The sequence below is a fragment of the Panthera pardus genome, unplaced genomic scaffold (assembly GCF_024362965.1).
Source record: "Panthera pardus isolate Hobbes unplaced genomic scaffold, ASM2436296v1 HiC_scaffold_12, whole genome shotgun sequence".
NCBI classification, from domain to species: domain Eukaryota; kingdom Metazoa; phylum Chordata; class Mammalia; order Carnivora; family Felidae; genus Panthera; species Panthera pardus.
The window spans coordinates 54,467,286-54,486,378 of record NW_026526677.1 but is presented as its reverse complement, the minus strand read 5'-3'; the positions used below and the strand labels follow the sequence as shown (position 1 = coordinate 54,486,378).

General features: G+C 37.3%; 2 protein-coding genes across 2 annotated transcripts; one reads left to right on the top strand and one right to left on the bottom strand.

Annotated features, from left to right (window-relative positions):
• Window positions 1-1,854: 1,854 nt before the first annotated feature.
• LOC109267017 (olfactory receptor 52E1-like) lies at window positions 1,855-2,796 on the top strand. Its single transcript, XM_019449530.1, has one exon. The coding sequence runs from the start codon at window positions 1,855-1,857 to the stop codon at window positions 2,794-2,796; it is 942 nt and encodes a 313-aa protein (XP_019305075.1).
• A 6,316-nt stretch (window positions 2,797-9,112) lies between these two features.
• LOC109267016 (olfactory receptor 52D1-like) lies at window positions 9,113-10,087 on the bottom strand. Its single transcript, XM_019449529.1, has one exon. It carries the CDS (start codon window positions 10,061-10,063, stop codon window positions 9,113-9,115), a length of 951 nt encoding a protein of 316 aa, XP_019305074.1. The 5' UTR covers window positions 10,064-10,087.
• Between the last annotated feature and the right edge of the window lie 9,006 nt (window positions 10,088-19,093).

Below are 19,093 nucleotides of genomic sequence, written 5' to 3'. Positions count from 1 at the left end.
CAATCACAGAAGAGAGATCTGATTATAGGACTCTACCTCATCCTCTTCCCGAATCCCCTGGATTTTAATGCCATTCCTTGCCTATAGTCATCCCTGTTCAAATTAGAGATCGTTTTCTATATAGTTCTTCTCTCTTTCTTGAAATCCCTCTTCTATTTTCTCAATCTAGTAATTTGCTTGCCTTTGACTAATTAACTGTTTCGTTCCTGTACCTGTGAGCAAACCGTTTCTAGGATTTCTTAAGCAATTTGTCCAAGACCCAAGCTGCAATGCACCCTTGCAACACACACACACACACACACACACACACACACACACACACACTTCCATCCCCATAAGTACTGTTCTAATACAGTCAATCTGGCTAATGTCACCTGTTCCTGCTTGGCACAGTACTTAGGAGTTTCACAGAACACTGAGCAGAGGAACAATGGAAAGGTCCAATTCTATCTATAAGGGAGTGGAGTACATCGAAGGTGATCTATAACAGTAATACATTTTACCTCAGACCTCTGAGTTCTTCCAAACTTCTCATGTTAATAACAAGATAGCCTCCTGGTGGTATGGATTAGATCTACTTTCCTGATGATGGTAATTTCCTTAAATTAATAATTTTTATTTCTACTTAGCACTTCTAAGTTCAGACCTTCTCTGTGTGTGTGTAGATCGATCGATGTATCATCTGTCTATCTGTCTATCTATCTATCATCTATCATCTATCTATAGAAGAGCAAGCAAGAGCTCCTAATCACAATGTACTTAAAATTATTAAGGTGTATATATTGTGACAACTTATATAGTAAGAGAAATGATGAATTTAGCTTCAAAGAGTGGTTTATATAAATTAACTCACTTTACCTGATGATTATGGATATTTTATAAACCTAAACATAAATGTTTATGTTTCCATGTATAAATCTGCATTTCTTTCTGGACAGGCATCAGCAGGAGGGCACTTAAAGGGCAAGGGTTTGCCTATCATCAGGACAGAAACGAAGAAGAATATGTATGCTCCATTCTCAGCAGACCCACCCAGATTAAGAGGTTTATCCTAAAATGAAGTTCTGTGTGGCTTCATTTTGAAACCTCAAGGCACCTGATACTGCACCAGCAAGAAAGGAGAGATCAGAAGATGACTATGGCATGAAAAATGTTTGGGATACTTAGTGAGAAGCCTACATAGATCCAAATTTGTCTTACAAAGTTCCGGTTTGCTACATTTGCTACATTTACAGTTTGAAGAGTGCATTATATAAGTTCAGCTCAGAAATGTTGTACATGTGGAATCATAATGGCTGTCATTATGTTTATGTTATGTCCCTACCTTGTACATAATGTATGTAGTCATAAATCAAATAATTTTTCTATAAAGTAATGATAAATAAATTTAAGAAAAATGTTTTGTGCACCTAAGTATCAGGGGAACACCTTTATCTTAATAATTATTTTATTAATTTAAATGGTTGATTTGTATAACTGTTTCAACCACTAAAACTTTAACTTTCATTAAAAAAGGAACCTTCTCTAATTCATTTTTTTTTCTAATTCATCTTTTGTAATCATTCTTAGCACAGAGCTTGACACATATATACTAGATACTCAGTCAATTTTGGTTGAGTAAAAATATTTAATTCAATTGAATGGATATGATGAAGTACACTGAAGTCAAGTGCCTTCATTTTACCATTCAATTTTGTATGCTTTTGAGTCTATGATGCAGTGATATGGGTAGATACAATAAATGTTTCACTGGTTTCCCCACTTTCTCTGTGCACTAAGCAAGGATGAGACCTACTCAGTGAATGAGAGGTACTTGATTTATAATATATTTCACTATAAATTTATCCCAGAAAGATGGCCTCACTTAATAACACCCTATTTCATCCATATTCTTTCTTCCTTCTGGGGATCCCTGGGCTGGAACACATGCATATCTGGATGGGTCTCCCTTTCTTTGCTGTGTACCTGATAGCTGTTCTTGGGAATATCAGCATCCTTTCTGTGATTGAGACTGAGAGCACCCTCCACCAGCCCATGTTCTACTTCCTGGCCATTCTGTCATCTATCGACCTGGGCCTGTCCACTTCCACGATCCCCAAGATGCTTGGAATCTTCTGGTTCAGCCTGAGAGAAATCTCCTTTGAGGGATGTCTCATCCAGATGTTCTTCATCCATCTATTCACTGGCATGGAGTCGGCTGTGCTCGTGGCCATGGCCTATGATCGCTATGTGGCCATCTGTAACCCTCTTCGGTACACACTGGTGCTGACAAACAAGGTGGTATTCATCATTGCATTGATAATTCTACTGAGGCCTTTGTCTTTTGCCATACCCTTTGTTCCACTCATCCTACGGTTACCATTTTGTGGGCACCAACTTATCCCTCACACTTATTGTGAGCACATGGGCATTGCCCGCCTGTCCTGTGCCAGCATCAGGGTCAACATCATCTATGGCTTATATGCCATCTCTAACCTGGTGTTTGACATCATAGCCATTGTCATTTCTTATGCCCAGATCCTTCATGCTGTCTTTCGACTGCCTTCCCATGATGCTCGGCTCAAAGCGCTCAGCACCTGTGGCTCTCACGTGTGTGTCATGTTGGCTTTCTACACCCCTGCATTTTTTTCATTTATGACCCACAGGTTTGGCCGGAATATACCACGTTATATTCACATCCTTCTGGCTAATTTCTATGTAGTCATTCCACCAGCTCTCAACCCTGTAATCTATGGTGTCAGAACTAAACAGATTAGAGAACAGGTGCTGAAGGTATTTTCCAAGAAAACACCGTAAGTCTTGTAAATAATCCATTTAAGAAGGGATCAGCACTAATTCTCTATGTTCAGAACAGAAAGAGAACATTTGAAAGTTACACTGGCCTATCTTAGGGGAGTCATGTCACCCTCCTTCTCAAACCCAGAAATGGAAAGTTAGGCCCATGTCTAACACATGAGTAAAAGTGTTTTATCATTTTCCATTGTTTGGAAATCATTCAGATTCCTCATGTGGAAGAAAACGAACTCTTTGTTCTGTTTCCATTATGATCGAACATATTGCATTCCACAGTTGGCATCATTTTAAAGCAAAACCAACCCTCCAAAAAGGAAATACCACACAAATAATAAAAACACCCATAAATTCCTTCATATCCTAATTTAAACAAAAATAGTTCATCACCCTTACTAATGCTGGTCCCCAAAATAATAGATGCTCAAACACTTCCCATATGGCTGGACTCCCTATCAAAAAGCATGGGTTACTGTTGCCTCTACCATGTTAATGTCAGAAGATGTGAAATTGATCCTGTGAATACCATAATCATGTAAGAAAACTGGCTATTTTTTACCAGGAATAGAATTGCAAAAAGTTGGTAGTCTTTTGGTTTTAAATTGTACCGTTTACTTGATGGATGAATACTTATAAAATCTGGCTTATTGATACTTCTTTTCAAACAACTCTTTTTCAAAAAGTACTGTCTCTGTGTCTTTTGCCACTTCATGGAGGAGTTTCCCTCTTGAGGAAAGCAGGAGGTTTTGGTGATGTTCCAAGTACAGTATTAGCCAAGTGAGTACGTGTGTGTGTGTGTGTGTGTGTGTGTGTGTGTGTTTAAACATGGAACTCTTGTTCCATATGCTACCTCTCAGTGTTCTTTAGTTCTAGGTGATATTATTGGCATTATTTGTGTGAAGGATTCAGAGAAATTATGTTTGCAAATCCTGGCCAATAAAACTAAATTTTTACCTATATTTTTATTGTGGGATTTCTCAACATTTTTAATTTGAAATTTGAATTTTGAAAATTCATTTTCAAATTCATTCATTTGAAATTTTAGGGTGATATTGGCTTCAGAATGTTCCTTTGACCAACCTATGACGCTAATATTCTGTAGCATGCACTTTAGAAAAAAAAATCCTACTTATTTTTATTATAATATAAAAAATGACATCATAAACTCTTAGTGGGAATTTATATTAATTAACATCACATCCTTGGGATCCCACCCAACTTGGGATTCTTTGAAACAATCAGTTATGCTGTAAAATTATAGGCACAAGCAGCTTTTCCTGCAATCCTGTTGTGACACTGAGCTCATCCCTATCTATTTATTCTGCTTATGAAATGGATTTTAATGATATGGCCTCAATTATACCTTGAGTGATTTGGTCAGTGCTCATTCCATTTAGATGTTTTGGCTAATTTGTGGAGAATTGTATTTAACCTTTCAATGACTAAATTCACCAATGTAGTCACCTGGCCCTGGAGTTTTCTGTGTTAGAAGGTTGCTAACTCTGGATTCAACTTACTTAATAGGTAAACAACTATTCAAGTAATTCATTTCTTCATGTCTTTGCTTTGAATGTCCTCAGTAAACGTATCACATTCCTCTAACTTTACCCTTGTTCAGGGTGTGGGCTCATGAATTGGGTTTGCCTGATGTCCAACCCACTATCAGTATTAGATCTTCCCTTTGTTGCTGTGCTACAAATCACGCCATTCTTCATGTCCTCTACATTCCCTCAGGAGCAGAACACTGTTACTTACTACTCGAACCCTGCTAGTCTACTAGTGAGAGCCGGAAGATACAGCATGACCAACTGGGCTGCTATGTCCCTGGGTCTTGAAAGTAAAGCCTCTCAGTCATCCTGCCCCTTCCCTAGAAGTGTCCTACAGTTTCTCGGGAACAGGCCTCACCCTGGGCTACAAAGTTCATTTCTGCTCTTTTGTCTCAGCAGCAATGGGTCTCTGCTGTCCTCTTCCTCCAGGGTAAATGCTTTTGCTCCTTAGGGGAGAGAAACTGGATGAGGGGTCATTCTTACGTTCAGGTGGCTGCTATTTGCCTTTTGCCTCCATCGGGTCTGTTCTATGATGAAGGCCTTCTCTGGTCTCTAGTCCTGCACTCAGGCTTTCTAATGAGTACCTGGTCTAGGTCTAGGGAGAAAAAAAACCGAAAAGGGTGTGAAGTCCCTTTTGTGTCATATACACAAGACTCCCAGACACTTTGTATTCTCACACAGGTTCATATTCAGCTGTGAATAATTTGGTTTAAAATTTTAACAGATTTTTTGTAGAATGGCTTATATAGTATCTAGCACCTGGTGAGCACAGAATCATGTTCCATCTCTCTTTGGAGTTACCAATCTTTCCTTATATTTTGGGTTAGTTAGTTGCTCTGTGATTGCAACTTTCTGACAGGTCCAAGAAAATTATGAGTTTTTAAATTATTTTTTTAACGCTTATTTAATTTTGAGAAAGAGAGATAGAGGGCAAGCAGGGGAGGGACAGAGAAAGAGGGAGGCACAGAATCTGAAGCAGGGTCCAGGCTCAGAGCTGTCAGCACAGAGCCAGATGCGGGGCTTGAACTCACAAACCATGAGATCATGACCTGAACCAAAGTTGGACACTTAACCAACTGAGCCACCCACCCAGGCACCCCGAAAATTGTGAGTTTTTTGATTATCCAGCAATATTTTTCTTTGTCAAAAGGTTTTGAATTACATTCTGTCCAAGTTTTTATATTCTAGGTAAAGAGTATAAATCTTGGTAGGAATTTTAAATCATGTTGTATCCTCTGAGTAGAACAGCTATGTGTTGATTCTCTGCTTCCTACAACAGTGGCATGGACTGTGGATCACTGAATTATAAATATACAGAATGACTGAGGAAAATTAAATGGGATTTCACTTATGGGATACACCATACACATTTTGAATCTAGTAGTTTTAGAGTGGGCCTAAGCAATATGTATTTTTAAGAGTCTTCAAGCCTAAATTTTGAAAACTATCATTCTAGAAACTTGAAACTTGGTTAATAAACAAATTGGTTGATTGTTAGATGAAGAACATGGGATAAACTCTAGGAAGTGAAATGACTGAAAGAATTGGCTTTCAAAACTCAAAACTGGACACCACTCTTAACACTCCCTCCCCTCACTCCCCACACCACACTCTACCTACCTGACTTGACCTAATCCACAGGGAACTTAGTTTAGTTGCCTATCTGATGTTCCTGATGTCTTTATCTTCTGGAACTGTTTTTGACTTTCTAAACTCCATGGCCTTGGATGACTACTTATCTGTCTTCTACATCTATCATCGCACTTGTCACATTGCTATATTGTAATGTGACTAAATGCAGTGTAGTGGCTGAGAATGTAAACTTGGTGTCAGACTTCCTAGGTTCAAATCCTGTCTCCCTTTTTAACCATCTGTAACTATGAGAAAGCCAAATATTTCTCCATTTCTCCATTTTCTTATATTGTGAAGTGAGGATATTAAGGCTACAAATCTTTTTTAGTTTGCACAAGAATTTAATGGATTAATATATGTAAAGAATTCAGGAGTGGTTATGAGAATGTACACACTATATAAGTGTTACATGTTATTATACTAAAAGTAAGTGTTTGCATGTCTGAATCAACTTTATCAGACTGCTGGAACAAAATGTTTCTAGCCTACTCTGGATGTTAATGTATTGTAAAGTCCATCTTTTTTTATTTTATATATACCCTTATTCACTATGTGCTAGGCAGAAGCTGTAGACTTGAAAATTTGGTGGGAGTAAACTCAATAAGTTTTATTAAGACCTCTCTCTCCATGCCCTCCTACCTCCCAACACACACACTTCCTGGTAGTGAGACTTTCTAAGGCAGTCATATGTTCTCTGGTGTTCCTCCATATAGTAAGTATAACTGTTCTGATTCAGAATATATGCCTAACTCTGGGGTTTAGTTAGAATGTTCACTGGCTCTTTTTAAAATTTTTAAAAATGTTTTTATTTATTTATTTTCAGAGACAGAGACAGAGAATCTGAGCAGGGGAAGGGCAGAGAGAGAGGGAGAGATAGGATCTTAAGCAGGTTCCACACTGTCAGTGCAGACATCCATGCAAGGCTTGAATTCATGAACCTTGAGGTCATGACCTGAGCCTAAACCAAGAGTCATATGCTCAGCTGACTGAGCCACCCAGGCACTCTATAGAATGTTCACTGACTCTTGAACCAAACTAGGTCCTTCAAAATAGACTAGGTCCTTCATAACTAAGAAAGATGGTATTTTGAACTCACATTAGCCACACCTTTCTTCAGTCTCAGTATTTTCAGGAATCATATGGAGAAGAAAGGCTATATTGATCATGTGTACCTCTGAGACTCTGAAACTGATTACAAACCTTGCCTTACTCATTTCTATATCCTTGGTGAATTGGATGAACAAGTAAATTAGCTAAATGGAATGAAACTGAATGTGGTTATGGAGAATGAATTGAGCAGTAGCAACAATTTTGATATCTCAGCCTGTGAGAGACTATGTTCCTAGGAGTCCCACGCATTGATTTGGCTGTATATGGATTCATTGTGACATTATAAGAAAATTATGGCTTTGGAGCTAGACAAACTTCAAATCCTAGCTCCTCTAAACTAGCCCATTGAATACAAGTTTGTTGAGTTACTTATCATGATAATTCTAAAAAATATCAGGGTTAAGTAATATATATATATATATATATATATATATATGTATATACAAGTTTGTTGAGTTACTTATCATGATAATTCTAAAAAATATCAGGGTTAAGTAATATATATATATATATATATATATAAAACTTATAATAAACAGCATATATATATATATATATATATATAACTTACAATAAACAGCTTATTTAAGTAAATGCTTAACAAATGTTGATTTGCCTCACATTTTAGCTTGAAGGGTGAGGTACTTGACTAAAATATTTTCCCTGTGGCCAACTAATGTCTCTGTGTCTCAATGCACAGGTCAATTTTTTTAATCACTTTTTTTTTGTGTCTATTTTTTGAGAAAGAGAGAGAGCAAAGCAGGGAGGGGCAGAGAGAGAGAGAGTGAGAAAGAAACCTCGACCAGGCTCTGCGTTTTCAGCTCAAAGCCAGATGTGGGGCTCAAACTCATGAACTGTGAGATCATGATCTGAGTCAAAATCAAGAGTTGGACACCTAACTCACTGAGCCACCCAGCTGCTCCAGGTGTGGGTCAGTTTTAGCTGCAAGTAAAATCACCTACAGAACTTTAAAACATGGATGCCTAAATGCTACCCCAACACTAATTTTTCTTCCCTAAAGTTTCATTTAAACAGAATCATGCAGTATGTGATCTTTTGTCACTTAGCATATTGCCCATGAGATTTATCCATGTGAAACTACAAAACACCAAAGCAATAGCATTTAATGACAGGAAAAAAAAATTACAGAAAAGATAATTACCTACAAATTAATGACAATCTGGCCAACAATGTTTTCTCAAAGTAATAATAGATTCTAAAAGACTGTAGGATAATGACATCAAAAAGCTAAGGAAACGTAGTAACTGGAGAATGGAACTGTATCATTCAAGAGAACAGTATCATTCAAGAAGAACTAAAGAAAACTGTAGATGAACACAGAACACAGAAGTTAGCACCAAGAAACTCTCACTAAGTGGTGAGGTATATACTTGAGAAAGAAGGACATAAGTCAAAAAGGAATGATTGGGGCAAAAAAAATGGGGGGGGGGCGGGGAGGATGGAATTTTTAAACCTGGTAGTAAGTCTTAGGTGATAAACCAAAGATATGTGATTATGCATCATGTTAATTTTAAATTTCTTATTTTTAGCCACAGATGATTCTAGTTTTATGTTTTTTAGGAAATAATACTTTAATATTTTGGTAAAGAGGCATACTCAGTGATATGTTTGCCTGTAGGTAATGATTGTTACAACATAAAATGTATATTTGGAAGAATTACTTCCCACAGAAAAGTCCTAGCCCTCTGACCATTAAAAGAGGATCTTTCTGAAGAAATAACACATTCTGGGGCTCCTGGGTGGCTCAGTCGGTAAGCATCAGACTTCAGCTTGGGTCATGATCTCGTGGTTTGTGAGTTTGAGCCCCACGTAGGGCTCTGTGCTGACAGCTCAGAGCCTGGAGCCTGCTTCGGATTCTGTGTCTCCCTCTGTCTCTGCTCCTCCCCCACTCACACTCTGTCTCTCTCTCTCAAAAATAAATAAACATTAAAAAATTAAAAAAAAAAGAAATCACACATTCTAAGATAGATAATATAACATTTGTTCATATATTACTCATCAACACAAAAGACTTATTTCACAGGCTTTGAAAAAGTGAAAAATTTAAGAAACCTGTCCCGTATCTTCTTGGTCCTTACCCCGTAGATAATAGGGTTCACCATGGGTGGGACCAGAAGATAGATGTTGGCCACAAATATGTGGACATGGGGAGCCACATGGTGCCCAAACCTGTGGGTAAGGAAAGAGAAGAAGGCTGGAGTATAAGACACTAAGATGACACAGATATGGGAGCCACAGGTACCCAAGGTCTTGAATCGGGCATCATTGGATGGGAGGTGGAAGACAGTGTGCAGTATGAGAACATAAGAACAAATGATCAATATGAAGTCCAGGCCACCAGTAAGGAAGGCAACAATGAGGCTGTAGGCTCTACGGATTCTTGTCTCAGCACAGGCAATCTTGATGAGGGCCATGAACTCACAGTAGGTGTGGGAAATGATATTGGTTCTGCAGTAGGGAAGCCAACGTAGCAGGAAGGGGTGAGGACTGAGAAGTGCTGTGCCCCGGAGTACTATAGCTAGACCCATCCCCCCAATTACAGCATGTGTCAGAATACCTGAATGTCTTAATGGGTTACAAATGGCTACATAACGGTCAAAAGCCATGGCCAGGAAGAAGCCAGATTCCATGGTAGAGCAAGAGTGAATCAGGAACACTTGAGTGAGGCAGGCTTCAAAGCGAATCTCTCCATCATGGAACCAGAAAAGGCTAAGAAGTTTTGGTACAGCTGTAGTACACACAACCAGATCAGCCACAGCCAGCATGCAGAGGAAGAGGTACATTGGCTCATGGAGGCTGGGGTCTGTCTTAATGATAAACAGAAGAGAGCAGTTTCCCAGGAGGGCCAAAAGGTATACCACACAAAAGGGGATGGAGATCCAGATGTGGGCAGCCTCCAACCCAGGAATGCCAATGAGGATGAAGGTTGATGGATGGACATCAGTCTTATTGTATGCTGACATAACAAGTGCCTGATGTTTTAGCTTTCTCTTGGTGTATTTTCCTCTACAACAAAAAAAAATAATAGCTTGCAAATTTTGAAGCCTTTGATGAGCTAAGTAAACCAAAATGCAGGGAATTGCAGGTCATGAAATAATTCCAATGTCTGTAAATATTTATGAATTATTTCATCATCGTATCTGATTATCAGATATTATTTCACAGTTGTAATTACAATGTGGCTGATCTATGGATGCTATATGAGGGAAAATATCTAGGCACCAAAAATTGGAGCTTAATGTGTGAAAATCCAAAATCTTTTACACACTGAGAAGAAAGTAATATGTAAAAAGTAATATGCTAAAAAATATTTAAGAGTCCCAGGTATATTGTGATAAGTGATTCAGTACTTACATATAACACCCATATTACACTGTGTGCTAACTAACTGGAATTTAAATAAAAACATAAAAAAATAAAAATAAGTTTAGATGCTTAGTGGAATTTCTGTATGATTAATTCATCAAAAACACACTGTATGTAATGGCTCCTTCAACTAACTTCTTCTTTCATTACGATACATGTATTTGTAAATGTATATGTAGAATCATGTGGGGAAAAATGTGTAAGAGTCATGGGTTTGGAGGACTTAGAAACAGTTGTAAGACACAGGTTAGAAAGGCAGGAGGGATGATAGGAAGTTTTAAATAGAAAATATACCTTTTCTTTTAGATTTTAGTCATATTAGTTCATGCCAAGATGCCAAGTGATAGTGTATAGCTTTGAGAAGGGAACACCAAAATTTGGGAGGATGTGTGACTTTCTTTGGAAGGACCAGGAGGAAGTTCATTCACACTGACATGGAACTCATTCAGCATGATGGCCAGAGTGGGGCTGATAACAATGTGTCAGGAAATGAATTTGATTTTTTAACCAACAGAATTTCAGGAATGATGAAAATAAGCATTAGTGAGGTTTGGGCTAAAGAGCGATCGTTATGCCCAATTGATTGGAGAAAATTGAACCTGCTCTTAGTGGAAAATTGTATAGTGATCATTCTTATTAAAAACAAAGTTTTGGACAGACCAATTTAACTACGTGCCATCTCAGGGGACAATGTTCATATATACATGTGGAAGTATATACAGTAATTTTCATTGTAAAAGTTCCTGTAAAAGAATAAATATTGAAACATTCAAAATGCCCATCAGTAAAATAATACTGAACTTAAAAATCTGTGGTATATTTATATTTTAGAATACTCAGAAGCACTTAGAATAAGTAAAGTATATTTTTGCAAACTGACAGAAAAATGAAAAAAGGAAGCATAAATTTTATTTTTCCATTAACATTGACACACATGCAAAAATTAAGCATATGTGTGTGTGTGTGTGTGTGTGTGTGTGTGTGTGCATGTATGGGTGTGGGTGTAGACACACACATTTATAATAAAACTTTTATAAACATAAGAAATAACCTAAAAAGGATATACACTCAATGTAGGAGAGGTCTAAAATATGGGCTCTGTTTAAAGTATGTAAGTAAATAATACAGAGTTACAAATGTATTTATCAGAAAAATGTACAACCCAAGAAGTTACAAAGAAGATGTAGCTTTCTATGTCTTGTAAAATATTAGCAAGTTTTCTAACCCCTTGAAATACCTTTCCTATATTTCTCTCCTTGGAGAACTGGTCATCTACTCACTTCATGAAGGTGGTAACCCTGTGTCTTTATTTGTCATAGCATTTCTTCACACATACAAACCATTAGTAATTTGGTTAGAATTGAAGACTCTACTCACATATCAGCTCCTGTGAGATTATTTTTCTGGGAACTTTGAACCACCACTGATATCCCTCAAGTGTTACTACGATATGTATGCTTACCTGTCTTCTATCTTTTGTCATATTGTCTATTTCTGCATGTTTTCTCATCTATTATATTGCAAATATATATATATATGTATAATGCAAATAAATATATTATATCGTAAATATATATATTGCAAATAAAATACTTGGCAGAGGCCATGTACTTTCATATATTTGCTTGTTCCAAAGAATGAAGAAAAAGAGAAAAGGAAAAGACAAAGGAATGTTGTTATTTTTCTGGTAAATAATTTCAATATAAATTTAAGACAACCAGTGGAATCACTATAAATTTATTATAGTGCACACTATCTTCAAACACTATAGTGCATTAACAGTTTTCCTGATTCTAATATTAAATCTTTAAGACATACCCAGGTATTAGTTTCTAACAAAATTGAATTGTCAGCATTTCATTCCTTGTCTGATTATAGGATGGATAAAAAGAAGGTTCAGAGGAAAAGAAACTTACATCTGCTTTTGGGGAGGAATAAAATTAAAAAAAAATTATATCTTCTGGCTAAATTCTACAACCCTATACATCTCCTTACAAAAATTAATCAACATGCATTGGCATATATTAGGTACTATATTACTAACATTGCAAGCATTATCCCATTTAATCCTTAAGGAAGGGGGTTGGTAGATAACCATACTCATAATACAGCTTTAAAAAAACCCTAAGAATGTTAATTTACGTTCCCAAAGCTATTCTACTATGAATTCAAGGATGTGGAATTTGAACCCTACTTAAGTATAATTACAAAGTTTGTAATCTTTACATTAAGCTTTAGGAGATGAGCACTTCTTAAGGTTTTATAAATGTAAAATGGCATAATGCATTTATGACTACACGAGAAGTATGAGACATTGCTCAAATACCATAGATTCACTCAGGCTAAAGAACTGACACAACTATACTCCCATCCTTTCCTTCATCAGACTTCCTCTGATGTACTGAACTAAGCAGAGAAGCCCATGCACAAAATTATTCTCAATAAAAGTTGCAGTCTAATCTCAGCCCATACAGGGTAAAACAGAGGTAGGTAGTCTATTCAGGTGCCACAAAGCCAAATAGGCTCAGGTGCCCCAAGAAATCTTATACAAGATGTTTTTTAATAGAGCTTGTTTGTTCTATTAGAGCCCTGAAAACTTCTCTTTGGCTATGGTCCACTTAGTCAGCCCATGACACAAATGAGTGTGACCAAACAGTGCCTTACCTAACAGGGGACCTGTGAGGATGAGCATCTTGGTCTGAGGAACACTTTAGTTCTCTCAAGACTTATAGAATTTCCAAATAAGCTCAGTTATAGACATGTTTTCTGATTTCTAAAGCTCTCAAGGGCATAGAGTGGGGGTGGCCTCCCAACATGTCAAGAGAAGAAACCGCTGGGAGTTCAATTTGAGCTCAGAACTCAGGTTCTAAGTCTTTAGCACTAACATCTTAATAACAGGAGAATCTAACAAGGGTGGGGAGAGGGAAGGTGAGTTTTTTGGAGTGTCTCTGGAGCCCGCCTCTCAGCAGGATTGCTTGAGTCTCGGAATTGTTCTTAAATACATCATGTGTATTTATCACAAAAGGATAGATAAGTGTCTAGTTCCTTTACTTCAAATAATGCCTTTTTATTTTTAATATAGGAAAATATAAACACAAAACAAACATCAACCATACTGTCACTTTGATATTTGGTTTAATTTTATTCCATGATTTTCATATTCATATACATTTGAATATTTAAGTCGTATTAGACTTTAACATTTTATATCAGAGTCTAAATAACATGTTGTAACATGTATCTTATTCCTTTCACAATTCATCAGAATAATTTTTGTGGAAGATTTATTTGATTATATGAAATTAATCAAAATGGGATTTTGGTGAAAGTTGAATTATATCTAAACATTAATGTGGAAAATTTGACAACTTTAATAAACATGCAATCCTCTCAGCCATCTAGATTTACTATGCTTTTGCATGTATTTCAGGCTCCTTTGAGAGCACTGAACAGTTTTTACATCATTTTTGTGTCAATCTCACCAATCTTTAAGATGTAGAGGTTGGAATTTTATCAGATTAATTTTACATTTACTTACATTCTTTGTGGACATCTTAGATATGAGTCATATAAATTACAAATACACAGCAGGGCTCCATTATATGGGGATTTCCATACTTGCAAATTTGCCCACTCCATACAATTTATTTTTTTTTTATTTTTTATATTTATTTATTTTTTTTAAAATTTTCAATATATGAAATTTATTGTCAAATTGGTTGCCATACAACACCCAGTGCTCATCCCAAAAGGTGCCCTCCTCAATACCCAACACCCACCCTCCCCTCCATCCCACCCCCCATCAACCCTCAGTTTGTTCTCAGTTTTTATGAGTCTCTTATGCTTTGGCTCTCTCCCACTCTAACCTCTTTTTTTTTTTTTTCCTTCCCCTCCTCCATGGGTTTCTGTTAAGTTTCTCAGGATCCACATAAGAGTGAAACCATATGGTATCTGTCTTTCTCTGTATGGCTTATTTCACTTAGCATCACACTCTCCAGTTCCATCCACGTTGCTACAAAGGGCCATATTTCATTCTTTCTCATTGCCACGTAGTACTCCATTGTGTATATAAACCACAATTTCTTTATCCATTCATCAGATGATGGACATTTAGGCTCTTTCCATAATTTGGCTATTGTTGAGAGTGCTGCTATACACATTGGGGTACAAGTGCCCCTATGCATCAGTACTCCTGTATCCCTTGGGTAAATTCCTAGCAGTGCTATTGCTGGGTCATAGGGTGGGTCTATTTTTAATTTTCTGAGGAACCTCCACACTGCTTTCCAGAGTGGCTGCACCAATTTGCATTCCCACCAACAGTGCAAGAGGGTTCCCGTTTCTCCACATCCTCTCCAGCATCTATAGTCTCCTGATTTGTTCATTTTGGCCACTCTGACTGGCGTGAGGTGATATCTGAGTGTGGTTTTGATTTGTATTTCCCTGATGAGGAGCGACGTTGAGCATCTTTTCATGTGCCTGTTGGCCATCGGATGTCTTCTTTAGAGAAGTGTCTATTCATGTCTTCTGCCCATTTCTTCACTGGGTTATTTGTTTTTCGGGTGTGGAGTTTGGTGAGCTCTTTATAGATTTTGGATACTAGCCCTTTGTCCGATGTGTCATTTGCAAATATCTTTTCCCATGCGGTTGGTTGCCTTTTAGTTTTGTTGGTTGTTTCCTTTGCTGTGCAGAAGCTTTTTATCTTCAAAAGGTCCCAGTAATTCATTTTTGCTTTTAATTCCCTTGCCTTTGGGGAAGTGTCGAGTAAGAGATTGCTATGGCTGAGGTCAGAGAGGTCTTTTCCTGCTTTCTCCTCTAAGGTTTTGATGGTTTCCTGTCTCACATTCAGGTCCTTTATCCATTTTGAGTTTATTTTTGTGAATGGTGTGAGAAAGTGGTCTAGTTCCATTCTTCTGCATGTTGCTGTCCAGTTCTCCCAGCACCATTTGTTAAAGAGACTGTCTTTTTTCCATTGGATGTTCTTTCCTGCTTTGTCAAAGATGAGTTGGCCATACGTTTGTGCGTCTAGTTCTGGGGTTTCTATTCTATTCCATTGGTCTATGTGTCTGTTTTTGTGCCAATACCATGCTGTCTTGATGATGACAGCTTTGTAGTAGAGGCTAAAGTCTGGGATTGTGATGCCTCCTGCTTTGGTGTTCTTCTTCAAAATTACTTTGGCTCTTCGGGGCCTTTTGTGGTTCCATATGAATTTTAGGATTGCTGGTTCTAGTTTCGAGAAGAATGCTGGTGCCATTTTGATTGGGATTGCATTGAATGTGTAGATAGCTTTGGGTAGTATTGACATTTTGACAATATTTATTCTTCCAATCCATGAGCAGGGAATGTCTTTCCATTTCCTTATATCTACTTCAATTACCTTCATAAGCTTTCTATAGTTTTCAGCATACAGATCTTTTACATCTTTGGTTAGATTTATTCCTAGGTATTTTATGCTTCTTGGTGCAATTGTGAATGGGATCAGCTTCTTTATTTGTCTTTCTGTTGCTTCATTGTTAGTGTATAAGAATGCAACTGATTTCTGTACATTGATTTTGTATCCTGCAACTTTGCTGAATTCATGTATCAGTTCTAGCAGACTTTTGGTGGAGTCTATCAGATTTTCCATGTATAATATCATATCATCTGCAAAAAGCGAAAGCTTGACTTCATCTTTGCCAATTTTGATGCCTTTGATTTCCTTTTGTTGTCTGATTGCTGATGCTAGAACTTCCAACACTATGTTAAACAACAGCAGTGAGAGTGGACATCACTGTAGTGTTCCTGATCTCAGGGAAAAAGCTCTCAGTTTTTCCCCACTGAGGATGATGTTAGCTATGGGCTTTTCATAAACGGCTTTTATGATGTTTAAGTATGTTCCTTCTATCCCAACTTTCTCAAAGGTTTTTATTAAGAAAGGGTGCTGGATTTTGTCAAAGGCCTTTTCTGCATCGATTGACAGGATCATATGGTTCTTCTCTTTTCTTTTATTAATGTGATGTATTATGTTGATTGATTGCGAATGTTGAACCAGCCCTGCATCCCAGGAATGAATCCCACTTGATCATGGTGAATAATTCTTTTTATACACTGTTGAATTCGATTTGCTAGTATCCTATTGAGAATTTTTGCATCCATATTCATCAGGGATATTGGCCTGTAGTTCTCTTTTTTTACTGGGTCTCTGTCTGGTTTAGGAATCAAAGTAATACTGGCTTCATAGAATGAGTCTGGAAGTTTTCCTTCCCTTTCTATTTCTTGGAATAGCTTGAGAAGGATAGGTATTATCTCTGCTTTAAACGTCTGGTAGAACTCCCCTGGGAAGCCATCTGGTCCTGGACTCTTATTTGTTGGGAGATTTTTGATAACCGATTCAATTTCTTCGCTGGTTATGGGTCTGTTCAAGCTTTCTATTTCCTCCTGATTGAGTTTTGGAAGAATGTGGGTGTTTAGGAATTTGTCCATTTCTTCCAGGTTGTCCAATTTGTTGGCATATAATTTTTCATAGTATTCCCTGTAATTGTTTGTATCTCTGAGGGATTGGTTGTAATAATTCCATTTTCATTCATGATTTTATCTATTTGGGTCATCTCCCTTTTCTTTTTGAGAAGCCTGGCTAGAGGTTTGTCAATTTTGTTTATTTTTTCAAAAAACCAACTCTTGGTTTCGTTGATCTGCTCTACCGTTTTTTTAGATTCTATATTGTTTATTTCTGCTCTGATCTTTATTATTTCTCTTCTTCTGCTGGGTTTAGGCTGCCTTTGCTGTTCTGCTTCTATTTCCTTTAGGTGTGTTGTTAGATTTTGTATTTGGGATTTTTCTTGTTTCTTGAGATAGGCCTGGTTTGCGATGTATTTTCCTCTCAGGACTGCCTTCGCTGCATCCCAAAGCGTTTGGATTGTTGTATTTTCATTTTCGTTTGTTTCCATATATTTTTTAATTTCTTCTCTAATTGCCTGGTTGGCCCACTCATTCTTTAGTAGGGTGTCCTTTAACCTCCATGCTTTTGGAGGTTTTCCAGACTTTTTCCTGTGGTTGATTTCAAGCTTCATAGCATTGTGGTCTGAAAGTATGCATGGTATAATTTCAATTCTTATATACTTATGAAGGGCTGTTTTTTGACCCAGTATATGATCTATCTTGGAGAATGTTCCATGTGCACTCGAGAAGAAAGTATATTCTGTTGCTTTGGGATGCAGAGTTCTAAATATATCTGTCAAGTCCATCTGATCCAATGTATCATTCAGGGCCCTTGTTTCTTTATTGACTGTGTGTCTAGATGATCTATCCATTTCTGTAAGTGGAGTGTTAAAGTCCCCTGCAATTACCACATTCTTATCAAGAAGGTTGCTTATGTTTATGAGTAATTGTTTTATATATTTGGGGGCCAGGTATTCAGCACATAGACATTTATAACTGTTAGCTCTTCCTGATGGATAGACCCTGTAATTATTATATAATGCCCTTCTTCATCTCTTCTTACAGCCTTTAATTTAAAGTCTAGTTTGTCTGATCTAAGTATGGCTACTCCAGCTTTCTTTTGGCTTCCAGTAGCATGATAAATAGTTCTCCATCCCCTCACTCTCAATCTAAAGGTATCCTCAGATCTAAAATGAGTCTCTTGTAGACAGTAAATAGATGGGCTTATTTTTTTATCCATTCTGATACCCTATGTCTTTTGGTTGGCGCATTTAATCCATTTACATTCAGTGTTATTATGGAAAGATACGGGGTTAGAGTCATTGTGACGTCTGAATGTTGTATGCTTGTAGTGATGTCTCTGGTACTTTGTCTCACAGGATCCCCCTTAGGATCTCTTGTAGGGCTGGTTTAGTGGTGATGAATTCCTTCAGTTTTTGTTTGGGAAGACCTTTATCTCTCCTTCTATTCTAAATGGCAGACTTGCTGGATAAAGGATTCTCGGCTGCATATTTTTTCTGTTCAGCAAATGGAAGAAATCATGGCAATCCTTTCTGGCCTGCCAAGTTTCAAAAGAGAGATCAGTCACGAGTTTTATAGGTCTCCCTTTATATGTGAGGGCACGTTTATCCCTTGCTGCTTTCAGAATTTTCTCTTTATCCTTGTATTTTGCCAGTTTCACTATGATATGTCGTGTAGAAGATGGATTCAAGTTACGTCTGAAGGGAGTTCTCTGTGCCTCTTGGATTTCAATGCCTTTTTCCTTCCCCAGTTCAGGGAAGTTCTCACCTATAATTTCTTCAAGTACCCCTTCAGCACCTTTCCCTCTCTCTTCCTCCTCTGGGATACCAATTATGCGTATATTATTTCTTTTTAGTGTATCACTTAGTTCTCTAATTTTCCCCTCATACTCCTGGATTTTTTATCTCTCTTTCTCTCAGGTTCCTCTTTTTCCATAACTTTATCTTCTAGTTCACCTATTCTCTCCTCTGCCTCTTCAATCCGAGCTGTCGTCGTTTCCATTTTGTTTTGCATTTCGTTTAAAGCGCTTTTCAGCTCCTTGTGACTGTTCCTTAGTCCCTTGATCTCTGTGGCAAGAGATTCTCTGCTGTCCTGTATACTGTTTTCAAGCCCAGCGATTAATTTTATGACTATTATTCTAAATTCACTTTCTGTTATATTATTTAAATCCTTTTTGATCAGTTCATTAGCTG